We start from the raw sequence: 23,335 nt of genomic DNA, 5'->3' as shown, positions 1-23,335 counted from the left end.
CAATCAATATATATTATATATTTATATATAAAAGCAGAGACCTCATGCAGAGAGCAGATCCTACCAAGTTGCGCCTTCTATGCTTAGCTTTTTAATTTAAGCTAACTAGCTTTTTTTTTTTTTTTTTGGGTTAAAATTTATTACACCTTATCTGTTATTACACCTCACTCCTCTCTCTCAATTGACAATAAAAGATCAAAATCATGTTTAAAGTTTCTCAATTGATTATAAAATAACGTTTAAACTTTCAACTATATGTCTCTTACGAAACCCAAACGTCTCCTTAATTACACAAGCTCAATTATTTTTACCTCTTGCAATTCTGAGTTCTGACGCTTCTCATTTCCATCTCAATCTCCTCTGTTTCCTATACATTTGGTCAGACAACTAAAAAACCAATCTTTCCTGAACTATGTGGTTGAATCTTAATCTTAAAGGATTTCGTGAATGACTTCAAAGGAATCCTTGGTGGTAATCGCAAATTCTGTCCCATTTGGGTCTATTCCAACCTCCTCTTGATCAATCTCCAGCTTCCCTTTCCGTGCTACCACCTTCAATTTTGGAGGATTCCTCATAATGATGCTCACAGTTCCAGCCAGGTTCTTTGTCCCTGTACACTTCTCATATGATCTCTGCCATTCATCAATGAGACTTTCAGCTGCCAAATCACTTCCTGTGCTCTTTGCAAGCTCAACATCCACACCATAGGATCTAACTCCGCCATGTTGAACATAATTCGACATGATTTTAATAAACTCTTTTCTTCTGTAGCTTATACCAGCAGCTCCACTGACAAGTTTACTGAATCTAGCATCTCTAGCTGGAGCATCATCCCCATATAGCCCGATGATGATGCGACCAATAGGTTCTCCAGCAATGGATATATCAAGGAATGCTTTCCTTGTTGGGTTTTTATTGGTGCAATTGGGAGTGGCGTTTGAGTTTTCCTCTTGTCCTTCATTTATGTTGGTGTATGCTATGTTTTCTTCAACTTGTGCCCTGGACTAGAGGAATGGCTCAAGATTTTGAAAGCCCAAGAGGAGAAGCAACGAAGAACTGCTTCCAATTGCAAGCTCTCTTCGTGAGAATTTGCAGAGAATTTGCAGCATTTTTTGATGATAGGAAAAGGTGTGAGAGTGGGTATGTTTTGAGGTTGTGGAGGATGTGATGGTGGTATTGGAGGATGAAGGAATTGAGAGGATTGCAAGAATTTGGGGTTGCGTAACATTTTCCTCTTGAAGAATTTCTCCTGGATTTGTATCTTCACTATAAAGACTGTTTTGTTACTGATAGTGATCAAGGAATCAGTTAGTTGAACAGCACGGATCACGATGATGTTGAGGGCCTGAAAGATAGGAAATAGAAGATTAGAGGAGACCGGGGTTGGCCGGTCAAAATTCCTCCGATGATGAAGTTAGCAATTCTCCTCTTAAAGAAAAATATTGTCTGTAAAGAAGAAATACTCAACCTTTCCTTGTCGGAGATTCATCTCCTTTTATAGGTTTAGGGACGGTTATCCGTTGGATAACCTCCCCCTATTTCACGGAGTTCGGAGCGTACAATTTGATAACCGCTATAGCGGTTATCTTTGTGTCAAAACTGCCTTGCCCTCGTCCTAAGTGCTTCCTGGACGAGAGATAGTACACCAGTTAGTACACGTCGTCCAGAGGTTTCTCTGGACAACAGTAGTGTAGTCTGCCTTGTAAACTTAGGACGACGTACCTTTTGTATGGACGACATCCATGGACGAGTAAGGAGTTGGCTATTTTTTAGACACCATCAATTGGTGTACAAAGATTTTTACCTGTAGCATCTCAAAGATTTTTGCTGCAAATTTTCAAAATTAAATGAATTTGAATTTTGGGTTTCTATGTGGTCTTTTTGTTGGGCTTTGTGGAGTCTAGTTTTTTTGTTTGATCCGGTTCGACGATTTGACCCGACCCAAATAGTGATATCCCTGCAACTCCGTGGACGTAGGCAAATTGCCGAACCACGTAAATACTGTCTTATGCGTGTGATTGTTTTTTTCTTTGGCGTGTATTTTCTCTATTTTTGTTTCTCACGGGTTGGGAATTCGGTTTAAATTCCCTACACTTTTAATATTTGGAATGATTCCTGGAATATAGGTCTGACCTAGAAGATCAGCCTCAAGCCAAACGGTCGACCTTTCATTCTGTCAAGGTAATAAGAGAATTGCAATTGGGGTTTTTTATTTTATAAATTTTTTATTGTGTAGTTATACTGGTTTGGGTTTTTTATTTTATAAATTTTTTATGGTGTAGTTAAATTCTTCAAAAAAGAAATCAGAAAGAAACTTTTTTTTTTTTTTTTTTTTTTTAACAAAGGAACACAATTTTTGTTAATCTGTTAATCCATATCCAACTTTCTGTAAATACAAATGGATCCCATAGCTCGAGGATTGAAGCCAAACACATAATCTACTCATGACATATAAAATTTGAGGAACAAATACTTCAGTGTCAAGAAGAAACTAAAGGCTCAAGTTATTTTTTTTAATTTTTTATTTATTTTTGTGCAGGTAGAGTTGTCTAAGGCTCTAGGTAGTTGGCAGTGATCTTGGGTCCCTGACATTAGTCATGTAAGATAAGTGTAGGTACATAACTAGAAGTGTAAGGTAGTGTATTTAATACAACATATGTAGAAGCGTATGTGTTTCATGACTTTTGTTGGATGTTGAAGAAGCCACGAGAGTTTCTAATGGTAGTTATTCAAGGTAAATTTATATCTGGTGGTTCAGCCAAATCCCACAAATCAAATGAATGAGTTATGATACTTCTGAGCTTTTGAAAGTGGCTTTCCCTGATAGAATACCTTTATAGACCTAAAATACATAGATTACTCTAGACCAAGAAGAACCAATTCCCAGAGTTGCAGGACTTTATAATCACTATGAATGGCAATGGAGTAGGAACTAATATTGCAAAATCATATATAACTACACACCATAACTGCCAAAAAACCCCAAGCTAAGTGTCAAGCTTCTATTATGTATGGCAACTGTAGGTGAGGTTAAGTAGTGTATTAACAGTTGGTCATTATTTTGCAAGAAGTAGAACCCAACATAAATAATGTTATAGTTGGTCTTAAGTAAAAAAATTTCATCTCTTAGCCAAATTTCTGGAGCCCTTCACCATAAGGAAAAAAAAATTCCTTTTGTTTTATGCCTTTTATCTATTTTTTACTGCCTATTCTCTTCCCTACTCAAAATTTTCATGTGTTTTATGGTTGCCTTAGAAATTTTCATAATTTTTTGTTCTAGGTATGTTAGAGCTTGCCAAATGCATATTATCAATTTTGTTATTAATACTTATGCTCTTTAAATATTTTATAAACTAAAATGATTAATCTTAGTTCTTATCCTTTCAATCTTTGAACTTTTTTATTTATTATTTATTTTACCTTGGTTGGATTGTGGTCCCCAAAGACTCAAACAAATTCCGAAAGATTGCATTACTTGCACCTATCTCACTTCAATCAGTTGTGTATCAAGTGTTTCTCAAGATGGAGGGTTGGCGTGCCTATCCATAGAAGGTTATAAAATTAATTTTTTATCCTCTTGGCATGCCTATCTCACTTCAATTAGTTTTTTTATCCTCTTAAGTTTTGTCAAGCAACCTAAAAAATTAGTGTAACTACTGATTCTTTAATTTTTATATTATTATTATAGTTCTAGACTATGAACCAATTCCAATAGTTTGCAACCTAGCATATGACATTCTTTGAGTATTTTTGAAAAAATTACTATCAAATTTTGTCACTACCACTGCTTTTCTTGACTATGTGAAATTCTTTATGAATCTATTAGTTCTCCAACTTGGATCATGATTGCAATAATGTTGATCTATGAATGAAAATTCACAGTCTCCTTTTTTTAAATTTTCGTTTAGGCTTTAACTACAGTGTTTGATTACTACATAGGCAATGCTTTTATAATTGATGACATATTTGCAACACTTGGATTGAGGGCATTTTTAGGGTATTAGTTCTTGGTATGTATTATATAAATTCTAGAGAAATACACAATGAGAGTTCCAAGTAGAAGAGTTGGTCTTGGTGCCAAAGGACAATTTCTTAGAGCATTTGGCCATAGATTATGACATTATGTTATGCTTAGTAATTTATGTTTCTTTTTTATTTTCCTCTTTTTTAATAAATAAGATAATTGAAGCTAATTATGTAAATATTATACCACAAGATTAGATATTTTATAGGGGTCATAAAAATTAATTATAAATTATTTGAAAATGAAATTATAAAGTATCTGCGCATCGCGCGGGACATCATCTAGTTAAATAAGAATGACAAGAGTAATTAATATAACATAGTTGAGATCAAACTCATAAGCTTAAGCCTTTTGGGTTAAGTGGTGTCCCTATATATAATATTAACTACTCAATTGGAGTCTTTTCAAGGTGTTATCTCCCCAACATAGAGTTTGTTGAACAAAAGTAAAATGATTTCTAGACATCTAAGATATTCTTATGTAATACAGAGAAATGTAAATTTTATGTCATATGAGACTGCTGTTGAATATAGTGATGATGAATAAACAAACCTGAACAATTGTTTACACATCTCTCAAGTTACTCGAACAAACTATTGTTACATAGGATATCATCAACTGGATAAAGAAGATAAATTTTAATAATGATCAACTAAGGAAAAATAAGTAGAAGAATCCTTAAAATAGACGTGGAGTTTTCATTCATTTTTTATGTATCTAAGAAACATTGGGGCTTTCAGGAATGACAACATCAGACAAAATATCTCCTAAACATCTCAAAAATGTTAAGACATGACAACATTTCAAGTTGAAATTGTGCTTTGTTTTGGACCTTTTTTTTTCTTTGTACGTCACCAGATTAGAAAAAAACAAAGACTTGGAAAAAGAAACATTACCATCCACATTCAAGACAAAGCTGACCAAAAAAAATAACACAGGGAAATTGGTTGCCCAGGCTGCAGTTTCTTGGACTTCAGCCAGCATGGGTTTCTGCAACTACATATCCATTGAAGCTCTTTTCTGTCCACCAATATAATGATTCTGCAGAATTAAGCCTCACTGCAGCAGCCATTGCATCCCTTACAGCTGAGTATCTGGCAACTAACATATTATTGGCAAAAAAGCCATATCAACCAACAAAGACTATATTATGCCACAAAAGCTATACCTCCTCTCCTCCTTGTTTTATGCCAAATACCCTTCACCAGTGGAAGTGCCTGACACCCTGCAACAGCTCTGAAGCTTTGAAATTCACTTGTAGAAGAAAGCTGCTGCAACCTTAATGCAGGAGCATAACCAAAAGTTATTTCAATATTTCATTTTAGATTTTCAGTGGATAATTTCAAATTGTAACATAGTTATTTGTTTAGTTTGGATTGGTATTTGAGTTTGGTTAGGATTAGTAGTTTATCATTATCATTTGTTTAGGATTATTGGATTAGTATTTGAGATTGTTTAGGATTATCAGATTAGTATTTGAAATTGTTTAGGATTTGTTTAGGAGAATTTATCTTTATCTTTGTGATTCTTGAAAGTTTGTAAGACAAAATATTATTATTATTATTGAGATTATTTGCAGAGATTGCATTGTGTTTGTTTGGTGGTAAATCCAAACACCTTAAGTGGGATGCCTAAGATCTACAGAAGGACTAATCTAGGTGGGAAGCCTAGGTTGTCCTGCATCAAACCTGCTTCAATATATTTTTTCTTTAGATTAAACAGAGTTTGCTGGAATAGTCCCTTCAAATAAAACTTTGTTATGATGTTCAAAAAATGGCAACCAGGCTAATAGAAAACACGTAAACTCCTCTTTATTAAATTGGTTATGCTTCGGCCAGAGAGATCCAATCCCTTAGTCTTGTCAGGGATAATGAATTCAGTTCACAGGCAAAAATCAGAATCAAATTTCAGCCCCATCGAGGCTTCACTGCAAAAATATACATTCCAAATTTTTCTCTGCTGCAAAACAGAAAGAAAATGATGTTGCAATCATGAATTTTCTTTTGCCCAATTCATTCTTCAATGAGAAAGCATTGTGGCAAATCTTCCATCAAGAATAATTTTTTACTGTAACTTGAGGCTCCCGAGGTTCTGCGTTTGCTGGAAAAAAAATCCAATAACACACCCCCACTAGCGGAGTCGGCAAAATCATGCGCTCTGAAAATCTTGTATTCTTTTTCAACTTCATACTTACTAGATTTTGATGAAGGCCAAACTAAGTAATCATTACCAGCACGCCAATAAATGGGAAGGGAGAAAATCAAGTCAGCCACATTGAATTCTAGAGATGCCTCAGCTATTGAGACTCCCAACTCTGTTACAGTCAATTAAATCTGCAACAACTTGCAGCAAGTAGCAAAGAGTAGCCTAACACTATAGTTTCCAAATCCAAGAGCCATTTATGGTTGCTCCTCTCAATATGCTCATTATTTGGAAAGTATTTAGCTTTCATTACTTTAGGCATTAAAAGAGATGGATCTGTGATAAACCTCCAATATTGCTTAGCCGGTGGAGCCTGGTTCATCAAAGCTGCTTTCCATATCTCCAGCTCACTTTGCCATTTAGGAAGATGCAAAGTATTCAACTCAAATTGTGAAAGTTTCCATTTTTCACTCCCATGACCCCACCAAAAGTTAGATTCTTTCACATTAAACATCATCAGGCCCTTGTGCATTTCTTTTCTTTTTAACAAATATGAATGAGTTGTATCAAAGACATCATGAAATTTCTGTAGCAATTTATTTGCTAGTTATAACACCAGCTAATGTAGATATTCATTAACTGATTGGAAATAAACTGCTATGATCATATGTGCATTAATCCAACATTTTATCTCTGTTTAAGATACAGATGACCTTTCCTAGTAATGCTTTTCTAAGGGTCAAGGATCTGATCCATGGTGCAAGAATTGTTGGCTTTATGGATTATTTTATCATTCAACCAAAAAGAAAATGTTTGAGATGACAAAACAAAAAGTTTGAAGCCTATAAGTTAATGTTTTATACTCCTGCAGGTCATGAAACCTTCAACTCATTATTTCATCTAAAAAGGTTCCAGACTGAATCTAGCAGGAGCTGTCATGTGCATACGTACTGAGTAACAGCTCCCATCGAAAAATTGAAACGTACTTGCAGAGCAAAAGAAGGATCCTAGCAATTTCAGACAACAACTGCATATGTTAATTTGGCCCAATTACAGAAGCAGCAGTGATTATGTCTCTCAGTGACATGATTCTAGGAGCAAAGCGATTGAGGTGAATATGAAGAACGTAGTACCAGCAAAGATAGATAAAGAGCTAGCGATTTTCTCAAATTGACAGAGACTCAAGAGCACAGTGAAAACAGACAAACTGAAATGTTAATGAAAAAAGATACTAGTTATGAGCATTACCATTTCTTGTCTCCCAGAACCTAGAATATGTTGGCTGTCATTCAAGAAATATCATAAAATTCATTGCACATAGCAGAAACTAAATTATCCTGTAATAATACGATAGACTTAGCCAACTTATGAAAAGAACACGAGTAAGCTAGTTTGAAAATCTTTAACATGAATAATCCAATTTGCAAATTCTAATATTCTAACATGAACAAGCTATTCAGTAAATTCCTATGTATTGCCTTTTCAAATGGGCCTGTCAGAGGTAACTGTTTTCTATACAAGGTTTGCTGTATCATTAGTTCTAAATTAAAATCTGACCCTCCAAGAGTGGTAAGATCCCAGAAGAACATGATTCTAAACCGAAGGCCCACTTTTTTCTGGGTTCTGACGCAAACTGAATACATACATGTAATTTTCCCCTTACCAAATCAGTCATTCCTCCGTCATGTCAACAATTTCTTGAGATCACCTAACCTTCCTGGATTGGTAAGGCCTCAACTTGATGACTTCATCAGTATCATCAAGAAAGTATTTTGCCTTGCTTGGTTTCATACCAACACTGCAGGGAAAGACTTTTGCTGTGGCTGGCAACTGGTTGGGAACCTTAGCTGCAATGGTTTCAAACATAACTTCATCTGAGTAGTCATCCCCTATGCACAGCACAAAATCTGGCTCCTTCCCCTGACTTATCATGGTTGAGATAATGTTTTCCACAGCTGTCCCTTTGCTAATGCCCTGAAGTTCATTAAAAAGGCCATCCATTACAAACCAAACAACCAAAATGGAATGATCAATGAGATAATGACTGATTGAATAGTATTCTGCATATGTTTTTCATACTTCAAACCCCTATATAAGTTATATAACTATGCCTAATCACAGAATCATTTGTGAAAATTCAATTCCCTCCCTTATTTATATAAAAAAAAATAACACTATCGTAGCAGTTTCCCTCTTGAATTTTTCTTAAATTGCTCAAAATACCTTCCCATATAATTTCCTGGTTTCTAAGCAACTAGCATCTACTACAGAATCTTAAATATCTCAATTATGTCTCATACCTGTGGTTTCACTTCAACTATACCGCGCCCTCTTTTAACAACTACAGGCTCATTAGAAAGTACATTCTCAAGGTGGTGGAGAAGATCCTTAGCCTGGAATGAGCCAAATAGAACATCAGCATGTTCATGGTGCCACACCAATGCACTCTCTTTCTGCTCTATGAAAGACCCGTCAGTTTCCTCTGTATAATGCTCCATCACAGGTAATACCATACTTTTCCAATCAAAGCTCATTGTTAAGTTGCAAGTCTCCCAAGAAGAATCCTTAGTCCACCTATAACAAGTTTAAAAGCAAAAATAAACACAAAATCAAGAAGAAAAAAAATGGTGCTCTTTCTTAAATAATCACACAAACCAAGAAGTTGAGTCATTACCTAGTAAAGTAACCATGTTCTGCTGAAATACCCAATTTCTCACATGGAGAAAACCACTTGCTAAGATTATCTCTTCCTCTGCCACTCACGATGAAAACAATGTTTTTGGGATCACTACATAAAGAATTCAAGACAGAAATAACTTTGCTACTAGGAGTCTTGTCCGCAGAATTTTCTGGAATCACAGTGCCATCATAGTCCAAAAGGATCAATCGGTTATTCATTCCGCTATAAGTCCATACGGCATGATCCATACTAAGTTTCTTAAAATTTTTACTCAGAGCCACAACCCTGAATCTAAGGCCCATCCCCATGGACCAAAACCTCAAGTCATCATGCAATTTACAAGCTCTCACAAGGTCATGATCAAAACTCTTGGCCCAATAGGAAACATCATGAGTGCTAATGTACTTACAGTGCTTCTCATGGCGCAATTCCTTCTCTGTATCCTTGGCCGTGATTCCGTGATACATGCCAGAACAAAGATCATCAATATTCCATGGATTGACACGAATCGCCCCACTAAGAGAAGGCGAGCACCCAATGAACTCAGAAACAACAATCATGCTCTTTTTAGGCTGCGCAGCCTTGTCAATCCCCAATGCCTCATCCAGCACAGGGCTGCCCTGCCTGCACACAGTATACTTATAAGGCACCAAATTCATACCATCCCTCACAGGAGTCACCACACAACAATCAGCAATGGCATAGTATGCAGCCTTCTCTTGTGAGCTAAGTGGGCCATTGATTATCACAACCGGCTCATACCCGAGTTCTCCAAACATCTCATTAGTCTCATTCATAGCCCTAGCTAATATATAACCAACTATACTTTAAGGTAAAGATTATTATTGTTAAGAAGCAACATGTTTATAAAAATGTACCATGTTCATAAATAAGCAAAGGTAAAATAAGAATGTTTAGATAACTGAGTGGAAACCTAGGACAATAAGATAAAACATGAAGTTATCCATTCAAAGGTGAGGGTGGCTGAGGAAGAATCACATAAGATGATTTTGCCATGTGCAACAAAGACCAACTAATACACCAGTGAAAATAATCAACTTAACTCAAATCATTGGAGTGAATAGATGTAAAAGAATGTCAATTATTATATAGGTAGAAGTAGAAAAGAATAATATGTAAATTTGGGTGGCAACAGAGTATGTTCTTAGAAGATAGAACAGAAAAAAATAATATATATGAATGACCCCAGTTAATTGATGAAAATCCATTATCTAATTGGGACTAAGGATTAGTTGAGTTGACTTCCATAGAATGTGTCATATTCTATGTAGTTAAATTCTTTATCTGATTTAATTCTTGATAAACTTGATCTAATGTAAACCAAAGTCCAAGTCCTTTTGCTGCACAATCCAACTATATATTCAAAGAAAAACCAAATTTAATAGTAGGATATGTGTGAAATAAGATGTATAGAAGGTCCTACACACTCCACAACAAAGTACCTGAGGAAGGGGCAGTGTGGCAATGAGATCAATAAAGAAGTCAGATCTAATATACCTCCGTGCAATCTTCTTTGGATCCATGACAAGTTCACCCCTCCCAAACACTCGGGAGCTAGGTGCAACATAAGCAGTCCTGAATTTTATAATCACATGCAACAAATAAAATATATCTGCAACGGTTCGGAAACAGGTCACGATAATTCGCAAATGGAAGTCTGTCTTAACGCATGAAGAGTCAGTATTTCCTCCAAGAGAGGGCAAGAAAAAATATAATGGATCAACAAAAAGCGCCACTAAGCATGAAAAAATGAAAACCCGGTTCCATTGCAGCACAATCTTGCTACCCGGATCAAGAATTCTCTTACGCCACGGCTCGTGATCCTCTGGGAACACCTTAAAATTCCCATTTCTGAAAGTTTCATTATATCTATTTCTTCCCCCGACCATCCCATTATCAGGTTTTAGCAATGAAGATGGTGGAACCTTATATGCAGATGATGACCTTTCTAGCTGTGATGGTTCAGTTCTTCCCAATCCCCATGAAGACTCGTTATTTTTTTTCCCATCAGAATAAAACCTACAACAGTTTAGGCCCAACAAAATTATTGTCATACAATGCATAAAAGCTCAATTTTTTAACTGAATACACTAAAAAAAAAAAAAACCCTATTTTCATATTTTATGTGGCTTTGGCTTCAGATAACTCAAAATCCACTATGATTAAGCCCATTACATACATAAAACTGTATTAAGGTCCAGCTGACAGAGAGTTTAAAAGTTCTCTAAAACACTAAACATAATTAAATCAGTTAGTTTGAGTAGTTCACAAATTATCTTAGCCAAAATAGAGCATTTGTAACCAAAAGCTGAGCTCATCTTAGCTATAAATATAGTAGTATTGATTCTATTGAAGGCCCTATTTCAATAGAAGTTGTGTCTCAGCAACCCCAAAAACTAAAATTTTACAGAAACAAACAAAACCCAGAAGATGAAATAGAGAAAGGAACACTTATTACCTGACTAGCTTTTCCTTCTTCAGTTCCATGCCAAGAAGAAGTATAAAGCTGAAATCTGATCCTCTAAAGACCAAACATACCAGTGTTTTCACACTTTGCTCCAAAACCCAACTCTCTAGAAAAAACAAAATCTGAGCTCAGTGAGCTAGAGTTGCAGAGTATTATTGTAGAATAGAGTGAAGGTAAAGGAAATCAGAGATGGGTTTGATAGGGAGATGAAGATCAAAAGGTAGACAGGGACTCACGAGTAGTTTATAACTTATTGGGGGCAGTTGTAAATGTGTTCAGACAAGAATGAACAAGATCTTCTGTTCTTTTTTTTTTTTTGGGGTTAAGTTTCAGACAAGAATAAGAACAAACAAACCAAACAGAACATAAGTCAACAAATGTTGACCCACGAAACAACTAGGAAATGATTTCATCAATTGTTAGTTTGTCTTCAGTCCAGTCCATGTTAAAACCATTTTTTATTTATTTATTTATTATTATTTTTTTCCTGTTTTCTCAAATTTGGGGGTGTAGTTGGACTCATGTTATTTCAGCAACACGTCAAGAGTCAAGACTTGGATTTTATTTTGCTTTATTTTATTTTTGGTTGGGTATCGTATGTATGTATTTTATGAATCCAAAATTAAGGGGAATAACATGGGTCAAGGAATAAACTCAATGTCTTTTCTATTAAAACACTTTGTATTTGTAGGAATATATATATATATATATATATATATTTTTTTTTGAGAATCATGTATTTGTAGGAATAGAGGAAATGCGAATCATTCCCTTTTATATATTATATATAAAGTAGCATATTTAACCACATTATAGATCACAAAATTAAACTCTCACTAATAAACGAGTTCAATTGTTTAGTAAAATTGTAAGGATGCGCTATGTGTTTAGTTTGCCGTAGTGTGAGAGTTCATAGGTCATGCTTACAAAGTTATGTAGCATGGACTGAAAGTTATGTGTACTGAGTGTATCAACTTATTTTTTCTAAAAAAGAATTATTTTATTAAAATACGTTAAAAAGCTTATGGTACATTGGTATTACGATAAAATGCTTTTTAAACACTAAATTTATCGCTGCAACATGGTCAACATGTGAGAGTGCAAGACAAACAAAAATTTAAAGATCAAATGTGAAAAAAAAAAAAAAAAAAAAAAAAAAAAAAACAAAAACCTAACAAGGTTCTATGAGGTTGTTTATCTTCAAATTCTAATAATTTTATTCTTTACTTATTGGCATCTAATTTTGAATCAATATACACACCATTAAGATTCTAGTACATACTTTATAAGGAAAGATAGCTAACAATAACATTAGTAGTGAACTTAAAAAGAGAATTATTAACGAATGCTTTTAAATGTATTCATTTATAAACTATTTTTAGAAATATTTTATGGGAAAATAATAAATTAATTAATTTTTTTGACAGTTTTTTATATTTTTCATTAAAGTGATGTCAAAACTTTCTTAATATAGTTTATTAACAATTCTTCTAGGTGCATTTAAAAATTAAAAATCAATATTATTTGTTTAGTTATTCCTAGAATACACCTTAATTTACAATATCTACTACAATGTTATTAAACAAATATACTTAGTTTCTTATCAATTATACATTCTTTTGTTCTTTTGGGCAATCGGTCATGTAGTTTACTATTGATACTCTATTTCATTGGTAACTTAGAACATTCTCACACAATATACACTCAACTAACTCAATTTAATATCAATTTAGGTTACCACATCACATGCATGAGCAAAGGCAGCTATCTGCATCAATGCTCCTCTACAAAACACCTAGAACTCAAACATCTATTTTTGGAGCATGTGTATTATCAATATCTAACATGTAATTTACAAATAAATAATGAGTGTTTTCATCTTATTATTAAGATTCTCATAATATACTTTAGTCGCCATCCAAACTAATAACCTTATTATAATTTCAAGTTAAGTAACCATGTTGCAACCCAAAGACATTTCAAACTCGAGTAGCCTTTACCTCACTCGTTTACCAAAGCAACCACACATATAAGGTCGTTGAAGATTTAAGCAACTTCACCAATATTTGATTAAGTTTGGCCCAACCAACTAGTGACCGTGCTTTAGGTTTTACAAAAACCTAGCTATTGTAATCAAATTTTTTTAGCATCATATTTTTAGGAAAATATGTTTGCTTCCTTCACAAAGCATACCATGGACATTCTTAAGGTTATATAATTGGTTTCCTAATTTACTTCTCATGAGAAATTCTAAAAAATTGAACACTGTCTATTGGCATAACAATATCTAAATCCTTTACTCTTGCACATCAAAAAAATATAACATTCTCTCTAGAATGCAACTAGGAAACTAGTCATATAGTAAAATTCTCTTTTCTTAGATTGTATTTAAGACCAATACCATATAAATTTTTTTTATTCAAACAATTGATGTAATTTTCATTATCCATCAATGAAGGAATACTTTTTTTTATATATAGGTTTTCTTAATTTTTCTTGTTTAATTAAATTAAGTGATGACTCCATTATAAAGCTATTAGATTAGGGGTAAAACAATATCGACAGTTAAATATCCACCTTCAACTCTTTACTTGTTAAGAAAAAAAAAACAGGACAAAGTTTAGCTATAAAATTGGTTGTAGTCTTAGGTTACAACCGTGCCAATCGAATATTATTTACTATATAATCTATAAGATTATATTTTATATATAATTTTAAACTATAAAAACTTGTAATTTAAACAATTTATTGATAACATAGTTAGCTATTAAATATTAATCTTTAATTTTCTAGAAATTTTATAAGCATGGGGATATAAAAAGAAAATGTAATCCAATGGTAGATTTGTCAAAATTCATCTTCAATAAAAAGATATTACGTAAGGTTGTAGCCTTAAGTTACAACTAATTTTGTAGCTAAACTTTGTTTAAAAAAATATTATATCTTGATAAATAAAAAAAGAAAAAAAGAAAAGAGAGAGAGAGAGAGAGAGAGAGAGAGAGAGAGAGAGAGAGAGAGAGGTCCCTTAGAGCTGCAGTTTTCACTAAGTGCTAAGAACAAGAATATATTTAAATCATTAAAATTTTAAAATATTATTCTAATAAAAAGTTATTGAATGGTGTAATATTACTAAAAAGTTATTGAGTACAACTTTTTTTTAAAGAGTTTCAATTTATACAACTATCAGAGACTTTACCAATTAAGTTAATTGGAACCCACGTTATTGAGTACACTTAATTATTAGTTCAACTAATTAGCACTTTCTGATATCTTCGACTTCCAAGGTTCATATCCTCCTCCACCTTACTATTGAATTATCAAAAAAGAAAATTTTTTTTGCCCAATTTAATACTCCACTGATTAAGGACATAATTCATGGCTGCTTTTGTACTTGTTATTAGCAGGCTTTGTTGATTTCGTATACTATAGCCCGGTAACGACTTTTGATACTTTTAGAATAAACTCGTGACGGAAATCTATGTTTCAAGCATAAGAAGTTATGATAATATTTAAAAAGCAGCTAATGTGCAGTTTATAATAGTGAATATTGTTTTTTAATTTTTTAATAGCATCCTTTGATATTTGTATGAAAAAACAAAAACTAACAAACAAAGATTAGAATTCTTCTCTCTACTTATTGTAACAATTATCAATTGGTTGGTGTAATCTTCCCCATATAATCATTCTAATATGTATTTTCTTTAGTTTGGTTTTTAGACCTACAAATCATGTTAAACTATGTGTGATTAGATTAATTAAAGTTTATCGTTATTTTGGACAAATAAATCCAGTAACAAATAAAACTTGATTTAATTAGGTTTCATATATATTCTAACAAATTCTAATTGAATTTGGTATGTTCTTTTATGCTTCAAAATTATGGGACATGATCCAGTTACTCCATCCAATAATTTATTTTTGGTTAGTATTTTAAAATTCCCACCATTAGATTATGCGTTCTCGTTCTTCTTAATATTCATGTTAAATTTTGTATTAATTGGATATTATTTGTTATTTGATCCATAAACTCATGCTTTGTCTATAATTTTAATATACAAAAATCTTGAAATTTAAAAATATTATTGATGAGATATTTACTAATATTTGATCATCTTAAAATTTTGCTAGCATGAAATGTACAAGAAGAAAATTTAAATTTATAGTGGATTTGTCAAAACACAAATTCAATACAAAATTATTTAGTGTATGTATTACCAAAAATAACTTGAATCCAACCCATTAATTAAATATGTATATTAATATATATATATATATTATATTTTGTTGAGTTTTCCTATGCATTGCACAAGTTAGCAAATATTCTATAGTGTAAAATGAAAGTTTTTAAGTTTTTCTTTTGCTTCCTCTGTAGTTTTTATATAATATATGCCATTAAGCCTTTGCAAACTCACACTTTTTCACGTTATCATTCTAATATATATATATATATATAGTGAAATGCACAACTTACGGTCTGACAGATACTTATGAATGACTATTTATTATAATTGTTTAATTGAAAGTCTTTGCATGACGAGAATTAGATATTTGATAATAAAATAAACTACATAACTTGTATGAGACTGGAAACTTAAACACTTTGCCTAATTCATTGGCTGCGATGATTTGGAAGTGGTTTAGGAACAAAATACCCAGTATGATATAAGATTCCCACAGCTGTAAAGAAGCCAAATGAGTATCCAATTGCCACTCCTTCCCATAAGAACAATGTCTCCTTACTCTCATCCTTTGATGATTCTGTTGGTGATAGCTCTTTAGCACACGGAACCTGAATCTGCATTCCGCATAGTCCACTATTGTTAGCAAAAAAGTTTGGATCATTCATAGTGTCCATTTGGCCACCAATTGGAATCTTACCTGTGAGCTCATTGTTACTCACATCCAAAACAGACAATTCTTGCAACTTTGCTAGTGATTGCGGAATTAAGCCTGATAATTTATTATGTGACAAGTCCAAAGTCTCAAGACTCTCTAGGTCACCAAGACTTATCGGTACCTTTCCAGAGAGGATGTTATGTGAGATGTTGAGAAGCTTTAGATCCTTCAATCTGCCTAATGATGCTGGGATCTCACCAAAAAGTTTGTTCATTGACAGGTCTAACAAAGAGTAGAGATGGAGGTTACGGCTTGAGAGACTTTGTTTTGACTTCTTCCAAATCACTTTCAGATAATGTAACTCGATTGAGATGGCGACAATATCAGGGAGTGATGAAAATTCGTTTGATGTTTCAATCATACCAGCAAAATCTCCAAACTTTGGAGAGATGTTGCCAACAAGATGGTTGTTTGAGAGGTCAAGAATTTGGAGGCTACTAAGTTTGAAAATACCATTAGGGATGGAACCTTGGAGGGTGGTATTACGTAAATTTAGGACTTGAAGAGTGGAGATTTGGCTAATAAACTCTGGCAATCCACCTGTGATTTTGTTGTCATGGATATCTAGGTGTTCAAGCTTGCTCATTTTGGTCAGGTTTCTCGGCAAGCGGCCAGTAAACTTATTTTTTCCCAATGCAAGAAGTTTAATTTCTTGGGAAAAATTTGTTGGAATTTCACCAGAGAATTCATTAGAAGAAAAGTCAATGAACCCGAGCACTTCATTGGAGCTAAAATCTGGTAAGTTGCCAAAAAATCTATTGCTTGACAAGTCTAGTAATAGGAGGTAATGAATATTAGAGATAGATTGAGGAACCTTACCTGAAAAATTATTTTCAGCCAACATGAGGACTATGAGAGAAGTTGCATTACCAATGTTGTTTGGCAGTTCTCCAGAAAAGTTGTTTTGAGATAGGGAAAGAACTAATAAACTTTGAGAGTTGAACAGACGAGGTGGGAGAGAACCTGTAAGACTGTTATTTGATAGAAATATGCTTCCAACTTCCATTTCAACAAGCCATTGTGGGAACATTCCTTCTAGCTTATTCTCACTCAAGTCCAAAACTTCAAGAGTCTTTTGTTTAGAAATCCAATATGGGATTTCTCCTGTCAGACCGCAAGACTTCATAGATAATTCAGATAGCATAAACTTTGGCTCTATCTTTGCATTGCTATTCCATGTTAGATGATTCCCTCCTAGAAAAAGACGCTTCATGCCCTCGATAGTGAACAACCAAGGTGGAATTTCTCCACTGAGTAGGTTGTTTTCCAACTGAAGTGTTTCCAACTTCGTCAAATTCTTTATAGACGATGGAATTCCACCTGTCAACCCGTTATTGCTCAAGGCCAAGATAGTTATGTTGGATAGATTGCCAATAAAAATAGGAATGTTCATTGACAAGGAATTATCCCTCAAGTCTAATTCTTCCAACCCCTTCAAATACGAAAATGAAGATGGAATTTCACCAAAAAACTTGTTGCTGCGAAGACACAATCGCTGCAACTTTGTCATGTTCCCTATCTCCTTGGGGATATTTCCACCAAAAAAATTTTCTTCCAACTTCAAAACCCGCAAGTTTTGAAGAGAGCCCACTTCCCCACTAAGAATACCATGGAACAAACTACCACTTAGATCAAGATATCGAAGATACCTCAAATGGAAAAGTTGAGAGGGAATGGAGCCATTGAAGTGATTATTCTTCAAATCAAGATAAACCAATTTGCTTAAATTGGCAAAGCCGTCACCTGGCAATTCACCTTGTATTTGATTCCCTTCCATTTCAAGCAGCATCAAGCTTCTAATGCGAAAGAGTGGCGTCAAGATGGTGGAAGTCACCACTATGGGCTCCATAGATTGCATGAAAACAAGGGAGTCAAGATGTAGAGCAATCACAGTCCTCGAATGAAAACGAGTACTACAAATGACCCTGTTCCAGTTGCAACAATCTGAGGTGGAATTCCATGACTCTAACTCAACAACTGGGCTTTCTAATGAGGGAGAACTAGTAGTTTTGATGAGAGAGGATTTAAAGTCAAGAAGGGCTTGTTTTTGATATTCAGGGCAACAAAGAGAAGGGGTGAAAAGAATGAGAAGCGCTAGTAGCAGGCTGAGGTTGGCCATTATCGTTGTGTTTCTTTGTTCTTTGTTGGATGGTCATGGTTATAAACAGTTTGGAGGAGTGTGATATGAAGAGGTTTTCATGCTGCACCACTAATCACGGTGGTTCTCAAAGTCTAACTCAATGATCACGTAGCATTGAAAATCTGTGGAAAGGAAAGAGAGATCACTGGAAAGCATTTTGGCTAGTCTGGTATCTCTTTTCAGGGAGTGAGTTTACACAAAAATTTGACTTCTAGCAGAACTTAAAGAATAAAGCAAGCTTGGAAGTCGGAAAGCAAAACGTGAAAAGCATTTTGTGTTTCCGCATAAACGACTTGTGGTTTATTTCTTGCTTTATTCACTGCGTCAAGTCGTGCATTACTGATTGGAGAAGCAAGAATCACTGTTCGTGGATTTACTTTTAGTTTGTTAGCAAAGCAGTTTCTCTATCACTGGGTTTCTATTGCATCCTTTTGAGTTTGAAAATACTCAAATATTTCATGCTTTGCAGGTCATCATCGATCAATGATCATACCCATTAGAAATGCTACCTTAAAAAGAGGTTCACATGGCTGCACCACCAATCGCGGTGTACCCAAAGTCTAAGTCAGTAGGAACGAAATAATATATTTTAATCGATGGGAAAAGGAAAGAAACTGGAAAAGAAGAATGAAGAATGAAGCACGAAGCACTAAAACAACTACTTGTAACGAACTACACTAACCAATTGGAAAATAACACGTGTAGACTAAGAGATAAATATGCATGAGTGGACGACTTGTAGTTTTAAGTGTTTAGCTGAGAAGATAGATGCAATTAGATACGACATGTCATATATTTTTTGCATTTTAAGCTCATTTTCTAAGTTTTACCGTAATTCATTTTAGTTATCTAATTTTGCTTTTGTTCATTTTTGTTCTCTAAATTTCAAGTTTAGTCTATTAAGCCCCTTTCGTCAACTTTTGTTATTATAATTATTATATTTTAAAATTAAGGATTATTTTTCAATCATTAATTGGATTTTTTTCCATTTAAAAAATTTGAAGAAAAAAAATTAAAATTTGGACAATCAACCGCAATATTTAACTGAAGTTGATGAAAATGTCTTAATTGAATAAACTTGAAACTTAGAGGACCGAAACGAACAAAAGCAAAGTTAGATTATTGAAATGAATTATGGTGAAATTTAAAACTTGCGTAGGTAGCAATCCTAGTCCAAATTTGACTTAGATTTAGTGCGAATTTCTATTGATTCCTCGCTTTAATTGGACTCAAATTTAATTGGGTTGACATTTTTTAACTTCATTATTACATTTGTAAAAATATAGTTCATTAGCATTCTTCTTTACACATACTAGCATGTAACTCGTGCATACGCGCAAGAATTTGAACAATATTGATAAAAAGGATAAAAAAGACATTGAAGAATTTTATCATTATCTCTATGTCCTCATCAACTTAAAAAATTCTTGGAAATAACGTTCACTGGATGTGATATCATGATACCATCTTCATCTTCTTAATTACACATTTATATCTATGTTCTCATCAACTTCAATATGGGGATTTTAGCACCTCAGCACAATCACCTAAATGTACAACCTGCCCTCAATATGAAAGATTTAAATAATTAAAAAAAAAAATTAGTGTTAGGGTTTTCTTGAGAGAGAGAGAGAGAGAGAGAATGGGCTTTTGTTTATACTTAACATGTTTTGACTATTGCAAAATATTGAAACATATATTATATAGAAGGAGAAAGAAACGATAAATCACAACCCAATCATGGATTTTGGCATGATTTTTTTTATTTAGTCCCATGTGTTACGATGGCTAAAATATTAACTCCATGGATCTTTAACAACATAAATTTGTATACAATCAGGTTGTAGATTTATAGCTCTTATACTTCCAAATATGTATCATGGAACTAAGGCATGGTGTTGCAAATATCACCTACGATGGGAAATTAGTAACAACAGAAAATATTATAGTCCATAGATGCAGTTGCACATATTTAAGAGATTAAATTCTAGAAGGATATGGTGTAAAACTAAAGTTTTACACCCTCCAATCCCAACATGCAGTTGCACATATTTGAAAGTATAAGAGCTTAAATTCTAGAAGGATGTGGTGTAAAACTAAAGTTTTACATCCTCCAATCCCAACATGGCACAACATCTATCACATATTAAATAATAGACACAACCACACTTAATCAATTCAAATACCTATATGAAAATCCAACTCAAGTAGGAGTTAATTGAGATGTTATTTGATGTGGCAAGATATATTGAGTTTTAAGTAAATAGTTGATGTGGCAATCTCTAATTAGATGTATTTTATACCTCATTCTTATCAAATTCGGATTCATTCTTTAAACTACGGGATATAAATAAGCTTTATTTTCTTAAGAATGCATAGAGTTGTTACACTTTGGGTAAAGCAAGAGAGACATGATAGGTATAATTGGATTGGATTACTAATCAGTAGACGGTGGAAATAGTCTAATAAGAATTCCACTTTAAAATAAGTAAAAAGAGACAAAACAAAACAGTACTCATCTCATTGTCCTTCACTTTTAGCCCATTATTTGGGTTGAGATAGACTAATTAATGTCATGTTCTCCTTTGATATTAGAGACTTGAATCCAGTTATTACTTTGTACAACCCAATATATACTTCTATTGGTACTGGCATTAACACAATTTTTATTCTTCTTAATTCAAGCCAGCTTCAAATCCGAGACATCATTGATCATTCATTCCTTATTCTCCAACTTTAGCATGCCTGATGGGGATCAATTAACAGAAGTGAGCATTATATTTGGAAATTTTCTATAGCAAGATTGATCCCTAATTGAAAATAAATGGAGACCCAAAATTAAATGAATGGAGCAAAAGTAGTACTTGATCTTAGTATATTTAGAATTAGTTCTAAAGTTCTCTTCTAATGTCAAGAGAAGGGCTATATAGCGCAACTTATAATTTCATAATCTTGCCACCATTCCTTGCCTAAGTTTCTTCTTGCAAGACTTTTGAGGCTTCTATTCCTAGGAATTTGTAATTTTTCTGTCTTTATATGCCTAATTATATATTAAGGAGGACACCCAAAGTAAGAATCTGACAAAGACCAAGAAGCACTCATTCTTAGCATGTTAGCTGCCAGCCCTCCTTTATTACTCCTCTTGTGTGACTATAGAGAATGTTCTGAAGTCATCTTCAGTAGGAGCTGTTAGTTAACAATTCAACCATGGATACCTTTATATAACTTTTTTGTGAACACATGGAAGAAGAACAATTGAACGTAGCCAAATGACAAACCAATTGAAACTTCTAGTTTTGTTGCTAATGCTGTAGTTAATGATTGTGGCTCCGATATTATGATGGTTTTATTATTCTAAAATGCTCTGAAATTCACATGAAATAAAACAAAACTGTGATACAATCCTCCATTCTATTTAGAGTTCTAGCTATCCAAAACAATTCCATTAAAATTTTATGGGTAGGAATAAAATGGACAATCTACCAATCCTAATCCATTTCAAAACACTCCAATCTATCTGGTAGTTCCAATATTATGACACTAATAATTTGAATTATCCACCACCCTTTTACCACTTTAGTACCAAATCCCAAACAAATTTTATATTACCTCAATATAAATAAAACTAAAACATTGAAGTTGCAAAGATCAATAATTGAGACAAACTCATCACTATTTCAAATATTTAAGGGAATGAAAACTATATGAGAGAGAGAGAGAGAGATGAACCTTAGTGAGAATAATATCGAAAAGATCCATCCCTGCTTTTGAACCCCCAATCGTTGTTTGGTGCCTGAAATTTTCATAGGGAAAAAAAACCTGAGTTTGTAATATTAATGGCATGGCAGGTAATTGGGTAAGGTGATGGACCGTTTGAGTGAGGAAAAAAAACCTCCTTTGAGTATGTATGGCTAGTCGACAAACTCTATCTATCTTTGTTTTTAATGTGGTTAATAAGGGTAACAGATAGGAGAGAGAGAGTATTTACACTTACATGATGGACCACCAAAGCTTGTTTGAGGATGTATCTCTCAATTCTTTGAATAGAATCTTGTCAAAGGATGGTTAGTCAAGTCGTTATTAGGGTCTTTGGAAGTGGAATTTAGTATTTTGTGATATTTGGAAGAAACAAATATTGCATAAAAGATTAAGTTTGAAGCCAAAATTTAGAGAGAGAGAGAGGAGTACCAGTGGAGTTGGCAATTTGTTACCGTACGTGTTGATCATTATCTGCTACTATCTGTTATTGCGTTGATCATTGACAGATGATTCCATAGTTGTAGGACTTTTAATTTGTAGATGAGGTCTATCCTTAACACATTGCCATTAATTTCCTCTACATTGAGTTTCCTTTTGCGTGGAAATAAGGAGTGGAAAGTTTAGGCGGAGGGGGAGTGGGTCGACCATCTCTCTTAAGTTTTATCCCCCTCTGTCTCTTCCCTCTAGAATTTTCTCTCTTCTTTAGAGAACCATTTAACGCCTGCTTCATTTGACTCCTCGGTATTTGCATTGCCGTAAATACCATGAATATTTGGATGGATATTTATGACATGATCTTAGTTTTGGCACCAAAATTAAGAAAATTTTTGACACAAATGGCATAAAATTGGACTAATTTCTGATTTGAATTGAACAATTAGAAGGATAATTATGGTATGATCTTCATATAAATTTAGACACACGATATAAAATTGGAATTCTAATTTGGAATTCTAATTTGAGTTTCTCTCAAGTTCATCTATTATTATATATGTAGATTTGCCTATGCTTTCCTGATAAGTTTTTCCAGAATTAATTCCATCCTTCTACAAAAAATATATTCAAACACTAAAATTAATTATTCAATATTACTCCAAAACAAACTATGAAATGCATAAACTGATACAAAATAAAATTGACAATACTTTCCTATAATGATATTGTGGGGCCAGAAAATTCGTGGCTCAGGCCCACTCTACATTAGGG

General features: G+C 33.6%; 2 protein-coding genes, 1 long non-coding RNA gene and 1 pseudogene across 4 annotated transcripts; all 4 read right to left on the bottom strand.

The window, feature by feature from the left end:
- Positions 1-431: 431 nt before the first annotated feature.
- On the bottom strand, positions 432-1,261 carry LOC115973941 (annotated as a pseudogene).
- A 6,270-nt stretch (positions 1,262-7,531) lies between these two features.
- LOC115977354 (probable alpha,alpha-trehalose-phosphate synthase [UDP-forming] 9) lies at positions 7,532-11,742 on the bottom strand. Of its 2 annotated transcripts, none has more exons than XM_031099176.1 (5): positions 11,326-11,742; positions 10,365-10,886; positions 8,841-9,470; positions 8,530-8,740; positions 7,532-8,140 (listed from the first exon to the last, which is right to left on the bottom strand). In XM_031099176.1, the coding sequence occupies exons 1-5, from the start codon at positions 11,352-11,354 to the stop codon at positions 7,871-7,873; spliced, it is 1,662 nt and encodes a 553-aa protein (XP_030955036.1). In that variant the 5' UTR covers positions 11,355-11,742; the 3' UTR covers positions 7,532-7,870. The 2 variants fall into 2 exon arrangements, with proteins under 2 accessions (XP_030955036.1, XP_030955035.1); XM_031099175.1 differs by having other exon boundaries at positions 8,467-8,740; positions 11,326-11,741.
- A 4,201-nt stretch (positions 11,743-15,943) lies between these two features.
- On the bottom strand, positions 15,944-18,349 carry LOC115973939 (receptor-like protein 46). Its single transcript, XM_031094182.1, has one exon. It carries the CDS (start codon positions 18,347-18,349, stop codon positions 15,944-15,946), a length of 2,406 nt encoding a protein of 801 aa, XP_030950042.1.
- A 1,502-nt stretch (positions 18,350-19,851) lies between these two features.
- LOC115974864 lies at positions 19,852-22,581 on the bottom strand. The gene is made up of 4 exons (XR_004088019.1): positions 22,559-22,581; positions 22,365-22,420; positions 22,100-22,163; positions 19,852-19,930 (listed from the first exon to the last, which is right to left on the bottom strand). It is a non-coding gene; the product is annotated as an uncharacterized LOC115974864 (long non-coding RNA).
- Between the last annotated feature and the right edge of the window lie 754 nt (positions 22,582-23,335).

Source organism: Quercus lobata, chromosome 2 (assembly GCF_001633185.2).
Source record: "Quercus lobata isolate SW786 chromosome 2, ValleyOak3.0 Primary Assembly, whole genome shotgun sequence".
NCBI classification, from domain to species: Eukaryota; Viridiplantae; Streptophyta; class Magnoliopsida; order Fagales; family Fagaceae; genus Quercus; species Quercus lobata.
This window is presented reverse-complemented; position numbering and strand designations above follow the sequence as displayed.

What these genes read in the sequence shown, in the direction of transcription:
- LOC115977354 (XM_031099175.1), bottom strand. Translation starts at nt 11,354, where the DNA reads ATGGAACTGAAGAAGGAAAAGCTAGTCAG. An exon ending in CCAAAGAAGATTGCACGGAG is followed by an intron (nt 9,471 to 10,364) that starts GTATATTAGATC and finishes TACTGTGTGCAG; the next exon opens with GCAGGGCAGCCCTGTGCTGG. An exon ending in TAGTTGAAGTGAAACCACAG is followed by an intron (nt 8,141 to 8,466) that starts GTATGAGACATA and finishes AATGAACTTCAG; the next exon opens with GGCATTAGCAAAGGGACAGC.
- LOC115973939 (XM_031094182.1), bottom strand. Translation starts at nt 18,349, where the DNA reads ATGGCCAACCTCAGCCTGCTACTAGCGCTTCTCATTCTTTTCACCCCT.